Here is a 22,500-nt window from a genome sequence, read left to right as displayed (position 1 = left end):
GCAACCGATAAACAACTGTTCAGCGGATGAATACACTTAAAATAAAACATAGTTCCATTAAAATATATTAATTAAAAGTTTGTCTTGTCTTTCTTCTGTGAAATATTGATAGATAAATGTGGTAACTGTTGTATAAAAGCGTTATGGAACAAGAAGCCGTGGTATATTGTGGATATTGGCACAGCTAGGGGTTTTTTATTTATTTTTATTTGACCTTTATTTAACCAGATAAAATCAATTGAGAACAAATTCTAATTTTCAATGAAGAGGCCCCGGCAAGAATAAAAACAAACATATAAACAGAAATACTCGTCAACATAGAACAATACATACAATACATTAGAATGGTGTAACGACGTAACCACCCCGCTAGCTGTGCCAATATCAACGATATACCACGGCTTCTCGTTCCATAACTCTTACTTACACCAGAGGGTAAAACTCTTAGGCTTCAGTTCCTGACATTGCAGCACAAGACAATAAGACAACAGGCATAATTCAAGATAATAAAAAAGTGACAATAATACAGGACACAAGTGACAAGTTGAGGCTGAAGGCGTGAATGAATGGATCCATGTCTAGATGTTGAGTGTTATAAACCAAACTAGCCAGCAGGGGGCGCTGTGAGTTCAGTTCTCTAACAACCGTAGCTCGCTGTGCTCAGTCATGTGTTAAATTTGTAAAGTAAGTTCCTTTTTTTCTCCTTTCCTTCATAGCACAGTGGTACAGTTTGTGCATATATTTGTATGATGTGACATAATGTTTAAGCTTTTTCCAGACAATCACTGAAGAAATATTCATTAAATCTCATCTCCCAAAGTCAGTTTTGTATAATTAAAATCATACGTTTGTCGGCCTACATGCCTGAAAGCTTGCAATAAACTATGTTTTTTTGCACAGTGTTTGAGTGTGCGGATGCTGTTATTTTGCACTCTACTGATACTCTTCAGTTCCAGCACCTCAGCTAAGTTTGATACTGGATGAGGGGTGGTATTTTCACTATTAGGCCTACAGGCTAAAACACACAGTGTGAAATGTACCACCTATTCTGCCTGAGAGGAAATGCGGTCGGCCCACTGCGTTCAGCCTCAGCGGACAACTCAACACAAACAGGAAGATAAAGTTAAATTAAGATCTGGGTGTGGTACATCTGTGTGAGGTACATCTGTGTGTGGTACATGTGTGTGGGGTAGATCTGTGTGAGGTACATGTGTGATGTGTGTGGGGTACATGTGTGTGGTACATCTGTGTGAGGTAGGGCTGTTTCAATGACTGCGTACATGCACACCATATTCCGATTAAGGTCAATATTCAGGTTATTGTAATATTCTGAATAAGGTGTTTCCATGGCTGTAGGCTGTAGCAACTGGAATATTCTGTGTACATGTTAATTGGCATATTCCCGTGGTTCGGCGGGACAATAGTTGTTACTATAGTAACATTAGTGTTGGTAGCTTGGTTGTGGTCGTTGAGCGGGCGTTAAGCCACAGCTAAGCCATAATGCTTGTTTCCAAAAAAGCCCTCCGTTATTGTGTTCTCCTACTTGCGCTTTTGAACCACAATTTAACTACAACACTCCTGCTGATCCACTTTGTCCTCAACATTGGAAGACAAGAGCGAGAAGAAATGGCGAACGAGTGTATCTAGAACAGAGCATATGCCGCTTAATACAGGAATATGGTGCATTTAAAATTTAAATGCAGTCACTGTCTCATAGCGACAGCCGTCTGTCCAATGAGCTAGCGTCACACTGCACGCTGACGAACAGCTTGTTAGCTCTCCAACAATCTGACATTTGTCAGTCCTTCTAGTGATGTTGACATGGGGTAAATAAGGATCTGTTTGTCATACTGTATCTAATATATACACACATATACATTACACACACTCACTGAACACGTTGTTAGGAACACGATACTAATACTGGGTAGGGCTTCCCTTTGCTCTCAAAACAGCCTCAAAACATTCCTCGTGGCATTGATTCCACAAGACGTAAAGATTCCTTTGACATTCTGGTCCATGATGACATCACACATTGATTGCATCACACAATTCCTGCAGGTGTTTCAGGTGCAGTGTCAAGCTTTAAAGAACACTGAACTTATTGTCAGGTTCATGAAACCAGTTTGAGACGACTTTTGCTTTGTGACACGGTGCATCATCATGCTGGAGGTAGCCATTAGAAGACGAGTACATTGTGGCCATAAAGGGATGCACATGGTCAGCAACAATACTCAAATAGGCTGTGGCATTCAAGCAATGATTGATTGGTATTAACAGGCCCAAATATTTTGTATAAAAAAGTTATTAAAAAATCATTTTTCAGGGAAGAAGTAATGGGTTAACAACTTACAGCTTTTCTGCAGCAATGGAAGTAAATTGTTGTTGATTACTTACAAACCCTCTGTCTCTATAAAAGTAGGGTTGGAACAGACTGTGTTACTACACCCTCTGAAGCATTATTTGAACAATTGCACTGCAGGAAGTAGTCTACTGCTATCATAATGGCGAGAAAAAAGAAATTAACAAGGGACAGAAGGACAGAGAGATTATTATATGACATTATAACACAGAGAAGTGTAGGTCTTTCCTTTAGAGAGATTGCAGAGAAAGCCAAGGTGTCAGTGAGTACAGTTTCCTACACTACGAAGAGGTGAAACTGGAGGAAACTCTGAGAGGAAGAGGTCAGGCAGACCCGAAGCCACAACAGAAACATACGTCACGTTTCTGAGAGCTTGCGTGATAGTCACCAACTGACACCAACTGTCACCAACTGACACCAACTGACACCAACTGTCAAGCGTGGAAGCGTGATGGTCTGGGGCTCTTCTGCTGGATCTAGAGTCGGTGATTGCACAGTGACTGGCCTCCTGAACCTTAAGGTCTACCACAGCTTGTTGCAGCACCATGCAACCCTCTGGTCTACGCCTTGTTGGTCAGGGGTTCCTCCTACAGCAAGATAATGACCCAAAGACACCCCAGGCTATGTCAGAACTACCTTAGCAGAAAAGAACAAGACGGTAGTCTTCAAATCATGGAATGGCCAGCCCAGTCTCCAGACTTACACCACATCCAGCTGGTCTGGGATGAACTGGACAGAAGGGTGAAAGCAAAGCAGCCAACAAGTGCGAGACATTTGTGGAACTTCTGCAACAGTGTTGGGAAGAACTTTCTGAACAATGTTTGATTTCCATTGTAGAAAGAATGCCATGAGTGTGTTCAGCTGTTATATGCAAAAGTTGGCTACTTTGATGAGTCAAAAAGTTGGATTAAATTGTGTTAAACAGAACAGTTTTTTTTATCTACAATTGTTTATTTGTTCTACAAGTACAGTGACACATTAAACTGCCAAAAAAGTCAATAAAAACTTGAGGTGTCCTAAAACCTTTGACAGGTAGTGTGTGTATATATATGTTTGTTTAGATCGCTACGAGACAACGAACACTGAGGAACAGCTTGTGCAAAGATCAGACATTCGTCCCACAACAGACAGCGGCTTGTCGTTGCGACAACAGCATGTCAGCAGTGTCATGTCACCATAGTGTCATAGCGGTGTAGCAACATGGCCTTGTGTAACGGCGTTTCTGAGGTAATCCCTCTCTGTGACCTTAAGTCTAGGGGGGGCATGCTTTTGCTGTCGCAGCCCCTGACCTCTGGAACAGCATCCCCATGTCCATCAAATTTGCCCCCTCCATTGAGTCCTTTAAGTCTAAGCTCAAAACGCTGTATTCCTTAGCGTTCCCTGACTCACCCTGACTCTTGCCTTGTTTGTTTTTGACGTGTTGTTCCGCTTTTGTTCTGTTGGTTATTTATTTTTCTGTTTATTTACACTTTAGGAGTAGGTACTTTTACTGTAAAGCACTTTGGTTGACAAGTGTCATGTTTAAATGTGCTATATAAATAATGTGATTGATTGATTGATTGATTGATTGATTGTGACGTTGTGTAACAGCGTTTCTGAGGTAAACCCTCCCTGGTCTGAAAGGGTAAACCCTCCCTGGTGTCTCACCGGCTCCATGGCGGGCTTCTTCATGCGCGGACACACCGTCACCACCAGCTCGTGACATCGCTTGTGAACAACACAGGTGCATACTGGGGAAAAAAACAAAAAAGACACAAAGACACTCAGCAGCGCTTAGAAAACAACAGCATCTGAGAGCAGAGGCAGCCTCTGAGGTGGGGGGGGGGCGGGGGGGGGGGGGCTGTGAGATGGAGGCCATCTCTATAATAGACCGCCTGAGAGCAGAGGCAGCCTTTGCGGTGTAGCATCTTCACTTCCTATCTGAGTGGGCTGGTGGTCACAGACGAGGTGTGAAAGAGACAGAATAGAGACAGAATAGACTGAGAAAGTAGATCAAGAAGACAGAGAACACTGGAGGTAGAGAGAGAGAGAGAGAGTGAGAGAGACAGAGAAATAGAAACAGAGAGAGAGACAGAGAGAGAGAGAGACAGAGAGAGAGAGAGAGAGAGAGAGAGAGAGAGAGACAGAGACAAAGAGAGAGACAATGAGAGAGTGAGAGAGAGAGAGTTGAGAGAGAGAGAGAGACAAAGAGACAAAGAGAGACAAAGAGAGAGAAAGAGGGGAGAGTGGAGGGGGGGATGGTCACAGTGTGTGTGTCACCTGAAGGCCTCTCACCTTGACACTGGTAGCCCTGCTTTCCAAACACGCCCCTGGAGAGGAAGCAGAGATATAACAACAGATATAACAACAGCAAACACATTCTGGAATTTCTTGAGGCAAACTGTACACATATTGTTCTGTGCAAATGTACAATACAATACTGTATGTGTGTGTTAACTCTGTGTGCGTGCGTGTGCGTGCATGTGTGTGCGTGTGTGTGTGTGTGTGTGAGTGTTTGCATGTGTTAACAGTGTGTGTGTGTGTGTGTGTGTGTGTGTGTGTACCAGATGAACTCTCTGCAGTGGAAGCAGAAGGTGTGTGAGTGTGTGCGCGTGTGTGTGTGCGTTTGTGTGTGTGTACCAGATGAACTCTCTGCAGTGGAAGCAGAAGGTGTGTGAGTGTGTGCGTGTGTGTGTGTGTGTGTGTGTGTGTGTGTGTGTGTGTGTGTGTGTACCAGATGAACTCTCTGCAGTGGAAGCAGAAGGTGTGTGAGTGTGTGCGTGTGTGTGTGTGTGTGTGTGTGTGTGTGTGTGTGTGTCTGTGTGTGTGTGTGTGTGTACCAGATGAACTCTCTGCAGTGAAAGCAGAAGGTGGGCTGCTTCAGGAAGGTGGACATGAATTTGTGTCCGTTGATCTGGTGGATCCTCCTTCTGACCGCCGCCTGCCGCTTCCTGGTGAACTGCTTATACGCCTTCTGCTTCCCTGTGGCCTCGTCTGACCAGGGACACAGAGAGACCACACGTGACCTCACACGGACACACACACATCTACACAGATCAGCTAATTTTCATGGATTTCAGCGTTTTTTTCGGATCCGATTTCAACCCAGTGTGTGAGGAGTTATTGTCTATCTACATCTTCTGTGTTGTTTATTCTTGACAAGACAGTGGTGTCGCTTCACACAAAGGCCCTGCGCATAGACACACCAGCAGGGTGTGTGAAACCACCTGAATGAAGATTAAATACTGATAGCCATCACCAAAGCCTGACGTATGTTTGTGTGTCATAAATCAACTGACCTTCTTGATTGACAAAAGAACAGCCAGCAACTTTCACGGTCTCTTTACCACAGACATAGGAATATGTAAACAATACCGTCATTTGAACTGGAAATTAGTCAAGAGCGGGTCAAGAACAGATCCCCTACGGGTCTGTCTGAACCTGACCCCCCCCGCCCTCCCTCCCTCCCTCCCTCCCACACGACAATAACCCCCATCCCAGCAGGGTGGAAAACCCAACAGCGGAAGAGAACAGGACACACAACAGGAACACACAGAGATCCTGGTCAGACACACACAAACACATCAGCAACATTTACACACAAACAACCACACGCATTCACACGCACACTCCTTCAACCATAGCAGACAGCAGCCTATTAGCTGTGACAGCAGATTAAACAGGAACTTGAGCATGAGAACTACAGTATAGGGGTGGGGGTGACGAACCAAACTACTGACTAAACTACTGACTAGAAGGTGAGGAAAGGAGATAGAAGGCAATATCAGTTAGACTCTAGGGAGGAGATATAGAGGAGGTATGGAGGAGGTATGGAGGAGATATGGAGGAGATATGGAGGAGGTATGGAGGAGATATGGAGGAGGTCTGGAGGAGGAGATATGGAGGAGGTATGGAGGAGGAGGTATGGAGGAGATATGGAGGAGATATGGAGAAGGTCTGGAGGAGATATGGAGGAGGTCTGGAGGAGGAGATATGGAGGAGGAGGTATGGAGGAGATATGGAGGAGATATGGAGGAGGTCTGGAGGAGATATGGAGGAGGTATGGAGGAGATATGGAGGAGATATGGAGGAGATATGGGGGAGATATGGAGGAGGTATGGAGGAGATATGGAGGAGATATGGAGGAGATATGGAGGAGGAGGTATGGAGGAGATATGGAGGAGATATGGAGGAGGTATGGAGGAGATATGGAGGAGATATGGAGGAGATATGGAGGAGATATGGAGGAGGTATGGAGGAGATATGGAGGAGATATGGAGGAGATATGGAGGAGGAGGTATGGAGGAGATATGGAGGAGGTATGGATGAGATATGGAGGAGATATGGAGGAGGTCTGGAGGAGATATGGAGGAGGTATGGAGGAGGTATGGAGGAGATATGGAGGAGGAGATATGGAGGAGGTATGGAGGAGATATGGAGGAGGAGATATGGAGGAGATATGGAGGAGATATGGAGGAGATATGGAGGAGGAGATATGGAGGAGGTATGGAGGAGATATGGAGGAGGTATGGAGGAGATATGGAGGAGGAGATATGGAGGAGATAAGGAGGAGATATGGAGGAGGAGATATGGAGGAGATATGGAGGAGGTATGGAGGAGATATGGAGGAGGTATGGAGGAGATATGGAGGAGGTATGGAGGAGGTATAGAGGAGGTATGGAGGAGATATGGAGGAGGTATGGAGGACATATGGAGGAGGAGATATGGAGGAGGTATGGAGGAGATATGGAGGAGGTATGGAGGAGGTATGGAGGAGGTATGGAGGAGATATGGAGGAGGAGATATGGAGGAGATAAGGAGGAGATATGGAGGAGATATGGAGGAGGTATGGAGGAGGTATAGAGGAGATATGGAGGAGATATGGAGGAGATATGGAGGAGATATGGAGGAGATATGGAGGAGATATGGAGGAGATATGGAGGAGGTATGGAGGAGATATGGAGGAGGTATGGAGGAGGTATAGAGGAGGTATGGAGGAGATATGGAGGAGATATGGAGGAGATATGGAGGAGATATGGAGGAGATAAGGAGGAGATATGGAGGAGATATGGAGGAGGAGGTATAGAGGAGGTATGGAGGAGATATGGAGGAGATATGGAGGAGATAAGGAGATATGGAGGAGATATGGAGGAGGAGATATGGAGGAGATATGGAGGAGATAAGGAGGAGATATGGAGGAGATATGGAGGAGATATGGAGGAGGAGATATGGAGGAGATATGGAGGAGATAAGGAGGAGATATGGAGGAGATATGGAGGAGATATGGAGGAGATAAGGAGGAGATATGGAGGAGATATGGAGGAGGAGATATGGAGGAGATATGGAGGAGATAAGGAGGAGATATGGAGGCGATATGGAGGAGATAAGGAGGAGGTATAGAGGAGATATGGAGGAGATATGGAGGAGGAGATATGGAGGAGATATGGAGGAGATAAGGAGGAGATATGGAGGAGATATGGAGGAGATATGGAGGAGATAAGGAGGAGATATGGAGGAGATATGGAGGAGGAGATATGGAGGAGATATGGAGGAGATATGGAGGAGATAAGGAGGAGATATGGAGGAGGAGATATGGAGGAGATATGGAGGAGATAAGGAGGAGATATGGAGGAGATAAGGAGGAGATATGGAGGAGATAAGGAGGAGATATGGAGGAGATATGGGGGAGATATGGAGGAGGTATGGAGGAGATATGGAGGAGGAGATATGGAGGAGATATAGAGGAGATATGGAGGAGATATGGAGGAGATATGGAGGAGGTATAGAGGAGATATGGAGGAGATATGGAGGAGGTATAGAGGAGATATGGAGGAGATATGGAGGAGGAGATATGGAGGAGGTATAGAGGAGATAAGGAGGAGATATGGAGGAGATATGGGGGAGATATGGAGGAGGTATGGAGGAGGTATGGAGGAGATATGGAGGAGGAGGTATGGAGGAGATAAGGAGGAGATATGGAGGAGGAGGTATGGAGGAGATAAGGAGGAGATAAGGAGGAGAACACCTTACCATCCAGGAAGGATCCACTGAGGGAGATGAGGACGAACACCCTCCCCTCCGGCTCCAGTTCAACCTGGACACAAACACAAGAGTATGTGTATAGTAAAGTATGTGTATAGTATAAGAAAGTATATGAAAGCGTGTATTCGGGGGTGTACTGTGTATTCTCCATGGCTGTGTGTATGCTATGGCTGTGTGTATGCTATGGCTGTGTGTATGCTATGGTTGTGTGTATGCTATGGCTGTGTGTATGCTATGGCTGTGTGTATCCTATGGCTGTGTGTATGCTATGGTTGTGTGTATGCTATGGCTGTGTGCATGCTATGGCTGTGTGTATGCTATGGTTGTGTGTATGCTATGGTTGTGTGTATGCTATGGTTGTGTGTATGCTATGGTTGTGTGTATGCTATGGTTGTGTGTATGCTATGGTTGTGTGTATGCTATGGCTGTGTGTATGCTATGGTTGTGTGTATGCTATGGCTGTGTGTATGCTATGGTTGTGTGTATGCTATGGTTGTGTGTATGCTAATGCTATGGCTGTGTGTGTGCTATGGTTGTGTGTGTGCTATGGTTGTGTGTATGCTATGCATGCATTCTCCATGGCTGTGTGTGTGTGTTATGGCTGTGTGTACATGCTATGCATACATTTCCCATGGAAGAGTATATGCTATGCTATGCAGCAATATAGGCATGTGTTTGTGAATAGTTGAGTGTTGACGCACCAGTGGGAGAATGTGAACAATGTGGCAGAGAGCAAACAGGTCTGACCGGCTCAGCTCAACACGCTAATTGACAGCCTGACATGCTCAGCTGAAAATCACTTCTTGAGAACTGTACACAGAGACAGGCAGGCAGGCAGGCAGGCAGACAGGCAGGCAGTCAGGCAGACAGGCAGGCAGGCAGACAGAGAGGCAGAGAGGGAGGCAGGCAGACAGGCAGACAGACAGGCAGGCAGGCGGGTTGTGTAGGCTAGGCACAGCCAGATACACAGATAGTGAAACTACAGTATGACTCCTCAGGGAGTGCGTAGGCCGTACTGTAACCCTCTGAATGGAAACTGAGGTTAGCTAGCTAACTAGCTAACTAGCTAACAGTATCAATATCACTCATATGGACCGACAATAGGTAGTGGAAATGTTACGTACCCAGAATAGTGGGTGCTGTGGTGGGTGGAGCATGTATATAGCATGATGACAGAATCGCATTCAATTTAGAAAGCAAAAGAAGGAACTCCCCGTTTAAGCATGTAGCAGTGGAGGAAGTGAAGGGGGGTGGGGGGGCAGGGGTCAGTATATATATATACACAGCTCTGTTTAATAATTTATATATTCTAGTCGTACATTGCACTCTCATAGCTCATAACTATACATTGGCCTACCTCTAAATTATACTGATGTTTACAACACTACCTCTGCACATACTGTATATTACATAGTTACCTATCAATACCATTCTTGTTCGATTTATATCATGCCCTTATATCACTATTTGCACTTCTGGTTGGATGCTAAAGGGGGATGGATGTGAGAGGGGGATGTGAGGGGGTGGGGGATGTGAGTGGGTGGGGTGAGGGGGTGGGGGATGCACATGAGGTTGAGCCACAGCAGACATGACTGGAAGGTTCTATTCTGATCTGCAGTCTTGTGTTTGACACGTTGAGACACTCACACACTCAGTGCCTGTCCTAACACCAGGGTTCTGGCTTTCCAGATAGTGTCCGGGTGCCAACATTTGTCTGGGTGATGTAATCAGGTCTTTCGGACACCGTTCGCGTTCGTTGCTGTGCCGATGCTACATGAGTTGGCTAGTTAACTGATGTAGCAAACAAACCCACATCACATTAGCCAAAGTACCGGTAGTGATTAAATATAATTCCATAACTGGATACTACTCCAATCATAACTAGCTAGCTAGCAAGCTTACTTACTGACTTATCAGATGTACATTTGGGACAGTAATGGTTCAGTCTACTCTAATGACTGGCTTGCTGCTAGAAGATGATAAGTAGATACGTTAGCTAGCTAGCTATGATTGGAATTATATTTATCATTAGTTTGGCTGATGTGATGTGGGTTTGTTTACTACACTAGCCAACTCGGTAACATTTGTGTAAAGAATTACTTGTGACATTAGCATGCTAGGAATGCTAGCGTCGGCATAGAAATGAACGCGTCACGGCATTTGAAAGATCTGATTACATCACCCGGACTCATTTTGGCACCCGGACAGTAGGCTATTTGGCACGACAGCTCCTCACTAGGGTTGCAGAAAATTTCCGTAAGTTTGGGAAACTTTCCGATAATGTCCACATTTTCCATATGGAAACCCATACGGAAACTTGGAAGTTATCGGAAACTTTTCCCAAACTTACGGGACTTTTTGCAACCCTGCTCCTCACTCTGCTACATTGCAGATTGGCGCGGCTGGTCAAGGTTCTGTGGAGCAGCGACAGAGGGGGGGGGATCCCTGGACTGTTGTACTGTAGCGTTACGCAATTACACAGTAGTGAAACAACACACACTGTGACGCTGACTTAAGCAGAACATTAAGATATGGAGCGCAACAGGAGAGACAAAGGTATTACTGCCCCCCCCTCACAAACTGCACTGTGTGCTTGAGTAATCCTATTAACAAATTAACGTACAGAGCATAGGGACGTACAGAGGTGCAGCTTACGCTGAGTAAACAGTCTGGGAGGGAGGGAGGGGTGAGAGAGAGAGAGAGAGAGAGAGATATGGAGTGAGAGAGAGAGGGAGAGAGAGAAGGAGAGAGAGATAGGGAGAGAGAGAAGGAGAGAGAGAGAGGGAGAGGGAGGGAGAGAGAGAGGGGGAGAGAGAGGGAGGGAGGGAGAGAGAGACAGAGAGAGACAGAGAGAGGGAGAGAGAGAGAGAGAGGGAGAGGGAGAGAGAGAGAGAGAGAGAGAGAGAGAGAGGGAGAGAGAGACAAAGAAAGACAGAGAGAGAGAGGGCAGGAGAGAGGAAGGGAGAGAGAGAGAGGAAGAGAGAGAAAGGAAGAGAGAGAGGGAGGGAAAGAGAGAGAGGAAGGGAGAGAGAGACAGAGAAAGTGTATGGCAGTGAGCCAACTGACACCAGAAACACAAAGAAGGTGAGATAGGACGTGGAGAGACGAGGAACCCCCGGGAGCGTAAACCAGGCGGTGGGAACGCAGCAGTAAACAGCGGTGTGGGCGTGTGGAGGCCTGCTCTCTCTCTGCTCTCTCTCTCTCTCTCTCTCTCTCCCTCCGTGTCTCTCCCTCCCTCCCTCCGTGTCTCTCTCTCTCTCTCTCTCTCTCTCTCTCTCTCTCTCTCTCTCTCTCTCCGTGTGTCTCTCTCTCTCTCCCTCCCTCTCCAAGTGTGACACTGACTCAGCCACCAGCGCTTTTACTCTGGAAGAGCCAACAAAGCAACTGAGAAAAAAAAACAAAACACAGTTTTTAGATCTATCTGATAAACGCTCCGATCTCCATGTCTGTTTTGCAAAACAATGTTAGGGCCAAGATGCTGCTTTTGTCTTGTTAAATGTTTTTGGCATAACGATAAGAGAATGTGTCCAAGATTTTGAGGGTGTCAGACCACTGCATAACAGTATCATAATATCTCTTCTGAGGCTTTATAATAGCAGCGTTTGGATAATAGCCTACTAATCCTGAATATTCTGAATATTGTATTAAGTTTGAATATCCTGTTTGTTTACGGTGTGGTGCAGGTGGCAGTCGGTCCATTCGGAGAAGTTGAAACAAGTCTCTTCACGTTATTATAGTCTCTCCACAACACTTTTGTCAATAGAACGATTTTAAAAAGGTGAGAAAGATGGTGGTGGAGTCCTGTGGGACACAGTCAGTCACCATACCTGCTCCACCTGTTTTTACTGACATTCTTGTTGCCCCTCGCCTCACCAAGACTGAAAGTGTGAACCAGGAGTGAAACTATTAGTGGAGTGGGTCTCTGAGGTCTCTGAGGTGACAGAGAAGTTTCTGGAATCTGCAGGAGGGGAAGTGAGCATGACGTGGCTCGCCCTGGCGATGTGCATTAACCTGAGAGTAAACTGTTATGTAGGAAATCAAAGGAATGCCTTCTCTCTCTCTCTCTCTCTCTCTCTCTCTCTCTCTCTCTCTCTCTCTCTCTCTCTCTCTCTCTCTCTCTCTCTCTCTCTCTCTCTCTCTCTCTCTCTCTCTCTCTCTTTCTCTCTCTCTGTATCACACCGCTCCACCTTCACAGAGAGGCTTACCTGGGGCAGCAGGACGCAGTAAGATAGGGTATTATCATCCAGCTCCGTTTGTTTGCACAGGCCAAGTCACAGGGTGCCAATGCAAAGTTGCAAATGCTGCTACCGTGTTGTGGTTTCAAGCCCACTTCACAATGCAACGCTTGACATGCAGCTAGCAGAGCCTGACATGCAGCTAGCAGAGCTTGACATGCAGCTAGCAGAGCCTGACATGCAGCTAGGAGAGGCTGACATGCAGCTAGGAGAGGCTGACATGCAGCTAGGAGACATGCAGCTAGGAGAGGCTGACATGCAGCTAGGAGACATGCAGCTAGGAGGGTTTGACATGCAGCTAGGAGGGTTTGACATGCAGCTAGCAGGTTAACGCGTTAGAGCAGCCTGACATGCAGCTAGCAGGGTAACACGTTAGAGCAGCCTGCGCTGCAGAGCCGTGTGTGTGAGTTCGGACCTCTCGCTGTTGTTGCCGCTTCCTTTCTGAGAGGCGACAGCTAAACATGAAACTGCCTGCAGTGCTGAGGTGAAAATAAGAGAATGCTGAATGCTGAATGCTTGTGTGTGTGTGTGTGTGTGTGTGTGTGTGTGTGTGTGTGTGTGTGTGTGTGTGTGTGTGTGTGTGTGTGTGTGTGTGTTTGTGGAGGGGGAGGTGGTGAGTTTTGCAGCTGCCTAGGCCAGCACTTACCCTGTCCAAAGACATGACAAAGAAATGAGTGGATAGAGCTTCTATTAGCACTATGAGTGGACACGTATCCCTCCCTGGCCAGTTTACCACCAAATGGTAAATAATAATAATTGTTATTTGTATAGCACTTTTACTGCAAACCTTGTAGCTCAAAGTGCTTGAATCTACTACACTTATATAGCGCCTTATTCCAATGGCCTCTTATTCACCCATTCACACACACATTCACACTCCAATGGCGGCAAGCTACCACGCAAGGCGCCGGCCTGCTCATTGGGGGCAATTCGGGGGCTCAGCGTCTTGCCCAAGGACACCTCGACGTGGCCAGCCGGGGATCGAAGCGCATTTATGCTTTGTCTGTGCTTTGCTTGTGTCAAAGACACCCAGAGTGATCATGAATCATCATGAATCATGAATCATCATGAATATCCTTGACCTAATTATGCTGACATAAGAACTGAATTCAAGTGAATAACAAAAACAGAAAGAAAGCAAAGCTGATCGGGCAAATCATATCCACAGTCCATCCCCACAGGGCACAACAAGACATTGAGAGTAAACTCCAACTCACCCATCCCTCAAAGGTCTCCTCTGTGTTCGATGTCTTGATCAGGTCTTCAAACTGGATGGTACAGTTGGCCACGAAGTCATCGTAGCCGATCGGTGCGTCGTGGAAGACGGCCAGCTCTATCAGCTTGCCCTCGTTGACGTTGAGACAGAACTCCTCGTTGTAGGTCGGCCTGTTGGTCTTCTGCTTGGAGTGGGTCTGTCCGATCTTGTACTCGTCCACTTTGATCACAATGTAAGGATCCAGGGCGGGAGGCGCTTTGTTGAACAGCACAGAGTGGCGGAGAGAAAAGGTGGTCGGTTTCAGGTCAACCGCCTCACCGATCCTAAGCTTCAGAAACCCGTTGAACTTCATATTTTTATTCTACCTCACTATTAATACATTAAAAGAAAAAAAAGAAACCCGAGAAATAAAAGGGGTTAAGTTCAAACTACGCTTGTGCTAAAAATATATGAAAACACATCCTCGATACCATAGATAGATCATAGAAAAGGAGATCTGGTGGTCCGTCTGTTCTGGAGTTAAGTCACATCGCTGTTGTGTCCGTAAGCATCTGCAGGTGATGCGCGCTGCGCTCTGCGCGTAATGACCCAGATCTACCCTGCTGCTGCGTAACGACCTCGCCTCCCCGAAAGCCCCACCGCCGAAGAAAAGCCTCCACCTCCAGGAAAGAGCAGACAGTCGTAATGCCGAGAACACATCTACTTCAGGGAAGCGCGATGTTGAAAAAAGGAAGAACACGCCGAGAATTTAAACAAGTTCCTCATAGCTCCGTTTTTGTTTTCCAGTAAACGCTTTAAAAACGGGGTTCCATTCTCCTCTCTGCAGCATTCAAGACAGAATGTTTACTGTCGTCTCCTGTCTGTCAATCCCGTGTTGGAGGTTTGTAGTTCCATTAAGTTCTAATCATAATTCGTTAAAACTGCGAGGAAACACATTAAGGACTACAATGACCGTGGTGCACTGCGGTGGCCTCGCAGGTACCGACTCACCTGTTTGACCACTAATAAGGAAGTAGCGCTCCCTTGTGGTGACCGATGGTGCGGCAGATAACCATAGACTTCTACCCCTCAATGCGCAGATGTGGACAACTGCGGCTGTAGAAAATAACTAAGACTATAGTAACTCTAAAGTCACAAGAAACGGATGTTTTACATTTTTTGTTGAAAGGATAAGAGCTGAAGTTATATAATTTATGCTAGTAACAATATTTCAGAATTTAAAACGGAGCGAATTGAAACGAGGAGGAGTTTTCTTCTTCTGGCAGAGAGCCTCAGGAGAGCCGTAAACGTCACGAAGCGCAAATGATGATTTTACACACGGGCCAGTCCCACCTCCACTCCAGCCCTGACCCTCTCTGACCCCTCCCTGTCTCTGAATATCTTCCTCTGACACACATTCTCCTTGTCTGCCCTCATTTCCACGCTCTACTTGACCTCTACTTGACCCCTCTCTGTGTGTCTCAGAGCCTGTGTCTGCTTCAGTCACGCCCCCCCTGTATATCCACCATAACTCACTGTGAGATGAGGCCATTAGTTTCCCTCTCCCTCTCTGTCTCTGTCTCTGTCTCTGTCTCTCTCTCTCACTGTCTCTATCTCTCTCGCTCTCTCTCTCTGTCTGTCTCTCTCTCTCACTCCCTCTCTCTCTTGCGCTCTCTCTCTCTCCTCCTATCCTCAATCTCTCTCTCTCCCCCTGTCCCCAGTCCCCCCCCTCTCTCTCTCTCTCTCCCCCTATCCTCCCTTCCTACCCCCTCTATCTCTCTCTCTCTCTCTCCTTATCCTCTCCTCCTCCTCCTCGCTCTATCTCTCTGTGGTGTGCTTTGGGGGGAGAGTTTAGTCCATCCATAAATGCCACGATCAAAGTCCTGTGTTATTAGTGTTAGACTTGACCCCTGACCCTCTTCTGGCAAATGTCAGCACCCCACATCTCTTTCCCCCAGCTGCTTCAAATAAAGAGGCACAAATCTCAGGGCAGGGAACTGGTCATAAAAGCCAAAGCTTTTAACATGGTTCTTACACATCTCTGGGATATATAGGCTGTCTTATAAACAACAGCTTGAACTTGCCCCTTATGAAGGGGACAGTTGGGTTGATAAGGGTGACTGAAAGGATTATGGTTTGTTTATCTGTGTTTCGTAATAACCACTCCAGGTGATCAACATCACTAACTTAAATAATGAATGTATGGTCATGGTTGTCAGTCAACCAAAACGAACATTGATAGCCTACTACATACAGTTTAGTCCATCATTAATGGAAATATCAATTTTGGGGGGAGAGACATTTAATACATCCTTAGTGATAATTTAGTCTCACTTTCGATATCTTTTTCAAAAACGCATTTCTTTACTATTCGAGTTTTTCATGTGTGGCGCAATGCACCTTTTAGTTGGGGGCCTTAGGGCTATATGAGGCTATGTTTGTGCAAATTTGTGCAAAAGCACCACATTTGGCCCAGATGTAGCTCAGAGTATGCTCTAATTATTTAGCCAGGGCGCCCGAGCCAGCGACCACTGGGGTCGCCATGGCGGCCAAATCAATATGGCCGCCCTCCGAAAAAGGTTTTGGCTATAACTTAATTTTGGCTATAACCAAATTAGCTTCAAATAAAAACTTGGTGTCTTATTTATGTTTCTTGGCCATTAGAAACACATTGGAATGCTTATATTTATAATTGGGTGTGTCTGGGCCCCTAATTTGCACATTCCCAAGATGGCGGCTCCCCGAAAATGAGTTTTACCATAACAAAAAAAAAAAAAAATCCAATATTGACTCATTTTGAATGTTGGGGAGCATGTGGGAGGGCCAGACCTCGTGAACCTTAAGACAGTTACAATTTGAATTTGAATTTTAAAAAGCTGTTTACAGTACAACTACTATTTTCTTCCTCACGTAAGTTATAATTCATCATTCATCATCATCAGTCATTTTCATAATCTTACAATAATTCCAGGATCCCGCTCTCTGCACCTCACAACATAAGCTAGCTAATTGTTGGTTATAATTGTATATTGGTTGTTTTCTGGTGTTGTTTTCTTGTTTTGCTCTGTTTGTAGTCTACTTGATGTCTTTTTATCATCAGTTAAATCACCACAGCGGTTAATCCACTAATAGAGAAGATACCAGATTGAAAATGCTCGTAGCCAACTACTCTGTAGCTTGTGCCTGGTTGCAGCTATTGCGAATTGTGAATCACCACAGGTGCTTGAAGCTTGTTGCAGAAATGGATGACGAACGGCTGATACTTGAGGTGGAAAAATCTATATTTTTATATACAACAAATGACGAGCAGGTACAACGTCAAGTTAATGCAACACCGATGGCGAGGTGACGCAACGCTAGTAGTGGAGCCAGCCTGTAATATTCTACAGTAGCTAGCTATCAAGATAACAATGACTGATGCCTTCTTCTGTTTACACGAACACAGCCCATTGTCATATATGCATTCTTATAATTTCAATTGATAGGAGACATGCTGAAAATAAGGTAGCCTATTGTCTTGTTTTACTTCTGTCTACAACTACTATTTCCTGCAACGACAACATGTAGGCTACAATTTTCTCAATCTTACGTAAGTCATGTATTATGTCATCACAATATGGCCTCTACCTCTACCTCTAGTAGCGGGACCATTAATTGGGACCTATGCTGTCTCTGCCAATGAGATTCTGATGAACCATTGCAAAGACCCAAAAATGAAGGACTTGTATCACTAGAAAGGGAAAAAAATATTTCTTAGCTATTGCTAATGTTCTTCCTTCTTCTGTTAATGTTACAATTGATCAGTTGAATGACGGTTCAGGTATTGCAGCAACGCTTAAAACACATAATGCTATGTATCACAAACGCTGTAGAAGCTACTGTAGTAGTTGTCGTGTCAAAAGGGCTCCAAAGTATGACGTTGGCTCCTCCTTAGTAGTGAGTCCTAAAAAGCTTCGATCATGTCAACCCAAAGCCTGTGGCATTCATTGTGTCATAGTCTATGTGAGGGGGAGGATATGGATGACCTTCACAAGACAGTAACAGATAATGTTGATTCCAATCTGAAAAGCTGGGCAGAATCCTGTAAAAATGTTTAGCTTCTTGGTAGATTAGTTACACAAGCTTCCAATGTGCACGCAGCAGGTGTGTACTACATGCCAAATGGTATCTCATGTTGCGATATGCAGCAAAACGGCAAGCATCTCATGACACTGCCAGGCCAGGGTGTCAGAAGGGGAAGCATCTACCAGTGAGTGGGGGACAACCTTTGACCATCTAACTATTGCACAAATTGTTGCTCTGGTTGAGGATTCAGATCCTCCTTCACAATCTCCTATTACGGCAACTCTACAGGAACCTTATGAAAGAACACAGGTGTTTGTGTCTGATTATGAACCCCACACAACAACATTCAAGCAACATCTCCTCAGCTATCTGCCTGAATAGAGTGAACACCAGAAGGGGAGGGAAACCTACATCGCAAACAAGGAACAAGTGGCTAAGAGGAACAATTGGCTCAGGATGAGGCAATTCTGTTGATGAGGGCCGCCTTGGTTTTACACAAGTACTACTTACAACGAGCCCACACATTTGACGGCTCCTTCCTGTCCAACTGTCTCACAACATCTGTTGCTGAACCCTTACGAGTGTTCAATGATATCGTCCTCCATGGTCCAGAGTTCCTCAAACCCTGTGCAGCTAATACAGAAGATGCCAACCAGCAACCGAGAATGTCAATGTCAGAAGTGCATTTGGCGGCACCCATCACACCTGCAAGACCAACGCAATACGTCACAGCAAGGACATTGACATTTGCCAATCGACCTGACCCAAAAGCCAAACAAAACAAAAAAATGGCATTATGCAAATTAGGGGTCCAGACACACCCAATCATGAATATAAGCATTCTAATGTGTTTCTAATAGTCAAAAAACATAAAATAGACACCAGGCTTGCATTTCTAGTTCCTTTGGTTCAAAGGTTATAGCCGAAACCTTTTTCAGAGGGCGGCCATATTGATTTGGCGACCATGGCGGTCGTTGGCTCGGGCGCCATGGCTAAATCACTAGAGCATACTCTGAGCTACATCTAGGCCAAATTTGGTGCTTTTGCACAAATTTGCACCAAAATATCCCTAAGGCCCCCAACTATTTCTGTCCAGCAGAGGGCAGGCTGAGACTGTCAGTGATGTCATCTTTCCCCGCTACACACTTTCTGTCAGTCTTTCATTTGGTTACTTCTCAACTTCTTTTTTTTTACCGTAAACCTACTCTACTTCCTCATCTTTGACAGAGGTATTTCTTCCTAGGCTACTGCACGTCTTTTTTTTTTTTCACAGGGGTCATTTCACTGGTGCCACGGATGGCGTTTTTACGACCTTGCAGGATGATTTGTTTGGTCTGTTTGATTTCCCAACTGTCCCCCCCCCCCCCCACTCCTCTCTATATATCTCCTCTACTCTCTTGCTTTTTTATCCGTTTTTCACTACTCCCAACAGCTGTTGTCCTGCCCAGAGTTTGAGTTATGCTCACACACTTAAGGCACTTTAAAACTTGAGAGTATGTAGGCTACTCTTGCATGACAGGAGCTAGCATCACAAACACAACGATCACGCTCTCTCACATACATTACACGCACACACGTTACACACACGCACACACGTTACACATACACACACACATTACACACACGCACACATGTTACACATACACACGTTACAGACACACACACGTTACACGCACACAGTCGCACGTTACACGCACACAGACACACGTTACAGACACACACGTTACACATACACAGACACACATTACACGCACACAGTCACACGTTACACGCACACAGACACACGTTACACACACACAGACACACGTTACACGCACACAGTCACACGTCACACGTCACACACACACACACACACACACACACACACACACGTTACACGCACACACACACACGGTTAGTTCTCTCCTCCAGTGCTAACTCTCTAACGGCATGTTAACGTCCTTGTACACATTAACACAGAAGCAGCTAGCCACCACCGCCCCTCCAGTGACACAGCCCCAGGGCATTATGGGCCGTATGACGGAGCGACTGTCTGCCACCTGTAGTGTTCCACTCCCTCCACAGTCCCACAGGTCTGTATTTATGCTCCTCTAACCTGGGACAGCTCTATCCTCTGGCTCTCTGCCCAGGTACACGGGTTATAGCTGCAGCTAATAAACCATAGCATTTGGGCCAAATGGGACAATGGGGAATTGGGGGGGGGATATGGGCTAGGTATGGAGAGAGAGACCCATTCCCAGCAGCCCCCTCTGTGTGTGTTGACCTGGTGAGAGAAGGCCCACGGGGCTAGTATACTACCACCACCACGCCCCCCACCACCACCTTGCCCACACCCACACCCCCCACCCTGGGCTACCTCCATCACTCACAGAGCCAATGGACCAACGACACCGTTACCCATCATGCCATGCGGTTCTGTTCCCCCAGGGGTTGTTAGAGAGCCCAGAGGTGTATGCAGAACCCGGGTCTAACAGAACCTTTACCTCAGAACTGTTTCTGTGTTGTTATTCCTACTGTATATATGTACAGTCGTTCATTTACATTTACATTTTTGGCATTTAGCAGATGCCTTTATCCAAAGAGAGAACTATCCAAAAAGAGACTTACAACAAATATATTTGAGTAAGTATGTGAATCATCTATCCATCAGTCATCGCAAGAAAAAAACATCTGTCCTTGGGCCAGGGGCCATTGGCAGTCACAATGCTAGAAGAAGGAAGGTTCTCTTTTTCTTCTTTTTACATACATTTTTTAATATAGTAACAGTAGAGAATCTGTACAGCGGGGTAGAGGGGATGGAGAGGTCTGTACAGGGGGGTAGAGGGGATGGACAGGGGGGTAGAAGGGATGAGGAGGTCTGTACAGGGGGATAGAGGGGATGGAGAGGTCTGTACAGGGGGGTAGAGGGGATGAGGCGGTCTGTACAGGGGGGTAGAGGGGATGTAGAGGTCTCAGGAGGGACAGTTAAGGTGTAGCCTGAAGAGATGGAGGTCTTCAGTCTACGGCGGGAGATAGGGAGTGACTGCAGTCCTGACAGCAGTGGGGAAGCTTTCAAACTCTCTTTCCTCATAGAGCTTTGGATCTATGTCAAGATTAACACATACATGGTAGCTAGCTAAAGATATAGCTAGCTAGCTACCATAAACATCCAGAATCAGCTGGGGAGGCCTTATTCTCGGGATTATTTTGGGGTCATTTGTAAATTGTGACAAGGTGAATTTATGCTCGGTACTTGGCAGAATCTTTAGGAGTGAAGAAAATGTTTGCCGCCCCCCCCTACGGAGCCGGAGCCCCCCGAAGGCCCCCCCCCTGTGAAACTAAACAAGCAGTCCTTTAGATGAGGGGGGGGGGGTTCCAGCAGGTCATAAATCACACTCATAAAAGCTGATTTGGTGCTAAGTGTCCTTTTATTCACACGTCTGTACTTCAGACCAGCTCTCTGCCGCTGGGACAGGGAGCACGGTAATTGGTGCAGGTTGGGGGGGTGGGGGGGGAGGGAGAGGGAGAGGGGGGAGGGGAGAGGGAGGGAGGGAGAGAGAGAGAAAGAGAGAGAGAGAGAGTGAGAGAGGGAGGCAGGGAGAGAGGGAGGGAGAGAGAGAAAGAGAGGGAGGGAGGGAGAGAGAGAGAGGGAGGGAGAGGGAGGGAGAGAGACAGAGAGAGAGAGTGAGGGAGAGAGAGAGAGAGTGTTCATGTCAGTTCATGAGCCCCCCCCCCCCTTTCGATCCTTTGAGACTTGTGTAGTTTCCTAGAGAACAGGAACAGAGAGAGAATTACTTCTGACTTTCCAATCACAGTGTTCATGTGAGGGATGAAGACAGCCTTTCTATATGAAGACAGGATGGTCGTTCAGCAGATAAGACTGAGGGGTGAGAGAAGAAGACAGATAAAAGAGATAGATTGAGACAGGAGAGGCAGAGCTAGAGGAGGAGAAGAGACAGGGCGAGGTAGAGAATAAGGGGAGGAGAGAGACAGAGAGAAAGAGAGAGAGAGACAGAGAGAGAGAGAGACAGAGAGAGAGAAACAGAGAGACAGAGAGAGAGAGAGGGGGAGGGAGAGAATAAGGGGAGGAGAGAGCCAGAGAGAGAGAGAGAAAGACAGAGAAAGAGAGAGGGAGAGAGAGCAAAAAGTTGGGTTTGTGAAAAGCAGAGGAATGTGAGTGTGTGAGAGAGACTGGGCTATCCTGAGTGGAGGACAGCAGAGCGTAGGCGTGGGGGGGGGGGGGGGGGGGTAGGTCTCCCTGCCTCTGTCACAGCCCCCCCACCCCACCCCCCTGAGGTAATTGGCTCCAGATGTGGGGCAGCGTGGCCTCTGGCCAGCCAGGCGTCAGGGCCGCATTAAGGGCTCAGCCAAGGGCTGATGGGATCCCCCCCCTCACCCCCACCCCCCTACCACCCCCCCCAGCCCTCCCCTCCACCCTCCGCCCCCGCCTTCCCCAAAAAACAGAGCCCGCTCAAAAGCCTGCATACTGTGCTGCTGACCATTGTGTCACCACCGCCCCCCCCACCCACACACCCCGAACCCCCCCCCTCCCGAACCCGGGGAGGAGGAGAGGGCGGGGAGGGTTCTGTGAAAAGATGTCGTAACCTATGTTGTGTTGATGCCGGTACTAGATTATTACACTA

The 22,500-nt window shown here is 46.6% G+C and overlaps 2 protein-coding genes across 1 annotated transcript in view; both read right to left on the bottom strand.

Annotated features, from left to right (window-relative positions):
* The window catches only part of prkcha (protein kinase C, eta, a), a gene marked incomplete at both ends in the record, with an annotated part of 33,361 nt that extends 19,175 nt beyond the window's left edge, over nucleotides 1-14,186 (bottom strand). The window contains 5 exons of the mRNA XM_080541078.1: nucleotides 4,010-4,092; nucleotides 4,637-4,671; nucleotides 5,182-5,335; nucleotides 8,372-8,435; nucleotides 13,836-14,186. Coding sequence (XP_080397204.1) covers nucleotides 4,010-4,092; nucleotides 4,637-4,671; nucleotides 5,182-5,335; nucleotides 8,372-8,435; nucleotides 13,836-14,186 — 687 coding nt within the window. The remainder of the gene's footprint in view (nucleotides 1-4,009; nucleotides 4,093-4,636; nucleotides 4,672-5,181; nucleotides 5,336-8,371; nucleotides 8,436-13,835) is intronic.
* The window catches only part of LOC308166724 (homeobox protein SIX6), a gene marked incomplete at both ends in the record, with an annotated part of 165,212 nt that overhangs the window by 58,630 nt on the left and 84,082 nt on the right, over nucleotides 1-22,500 (bottom strand).

This window comes from Nansenia antarctica, assembly GCF_963989245.1.
Source record: "Nansenia antarctica genome assembly, chromosome: 1".
Taxonomy (NCBI): Eukaryota; Metazoa; Chordata; class Actinopteri; order Argentiniformes; family Microstomatidae; genus Nansenia; species Nansenia antarctica.
The sequence above is the reverse complement of the archived record's forward strand: the minus strand, read 5'-3'. Positions and strand labels throughout refer to the sequence as shown.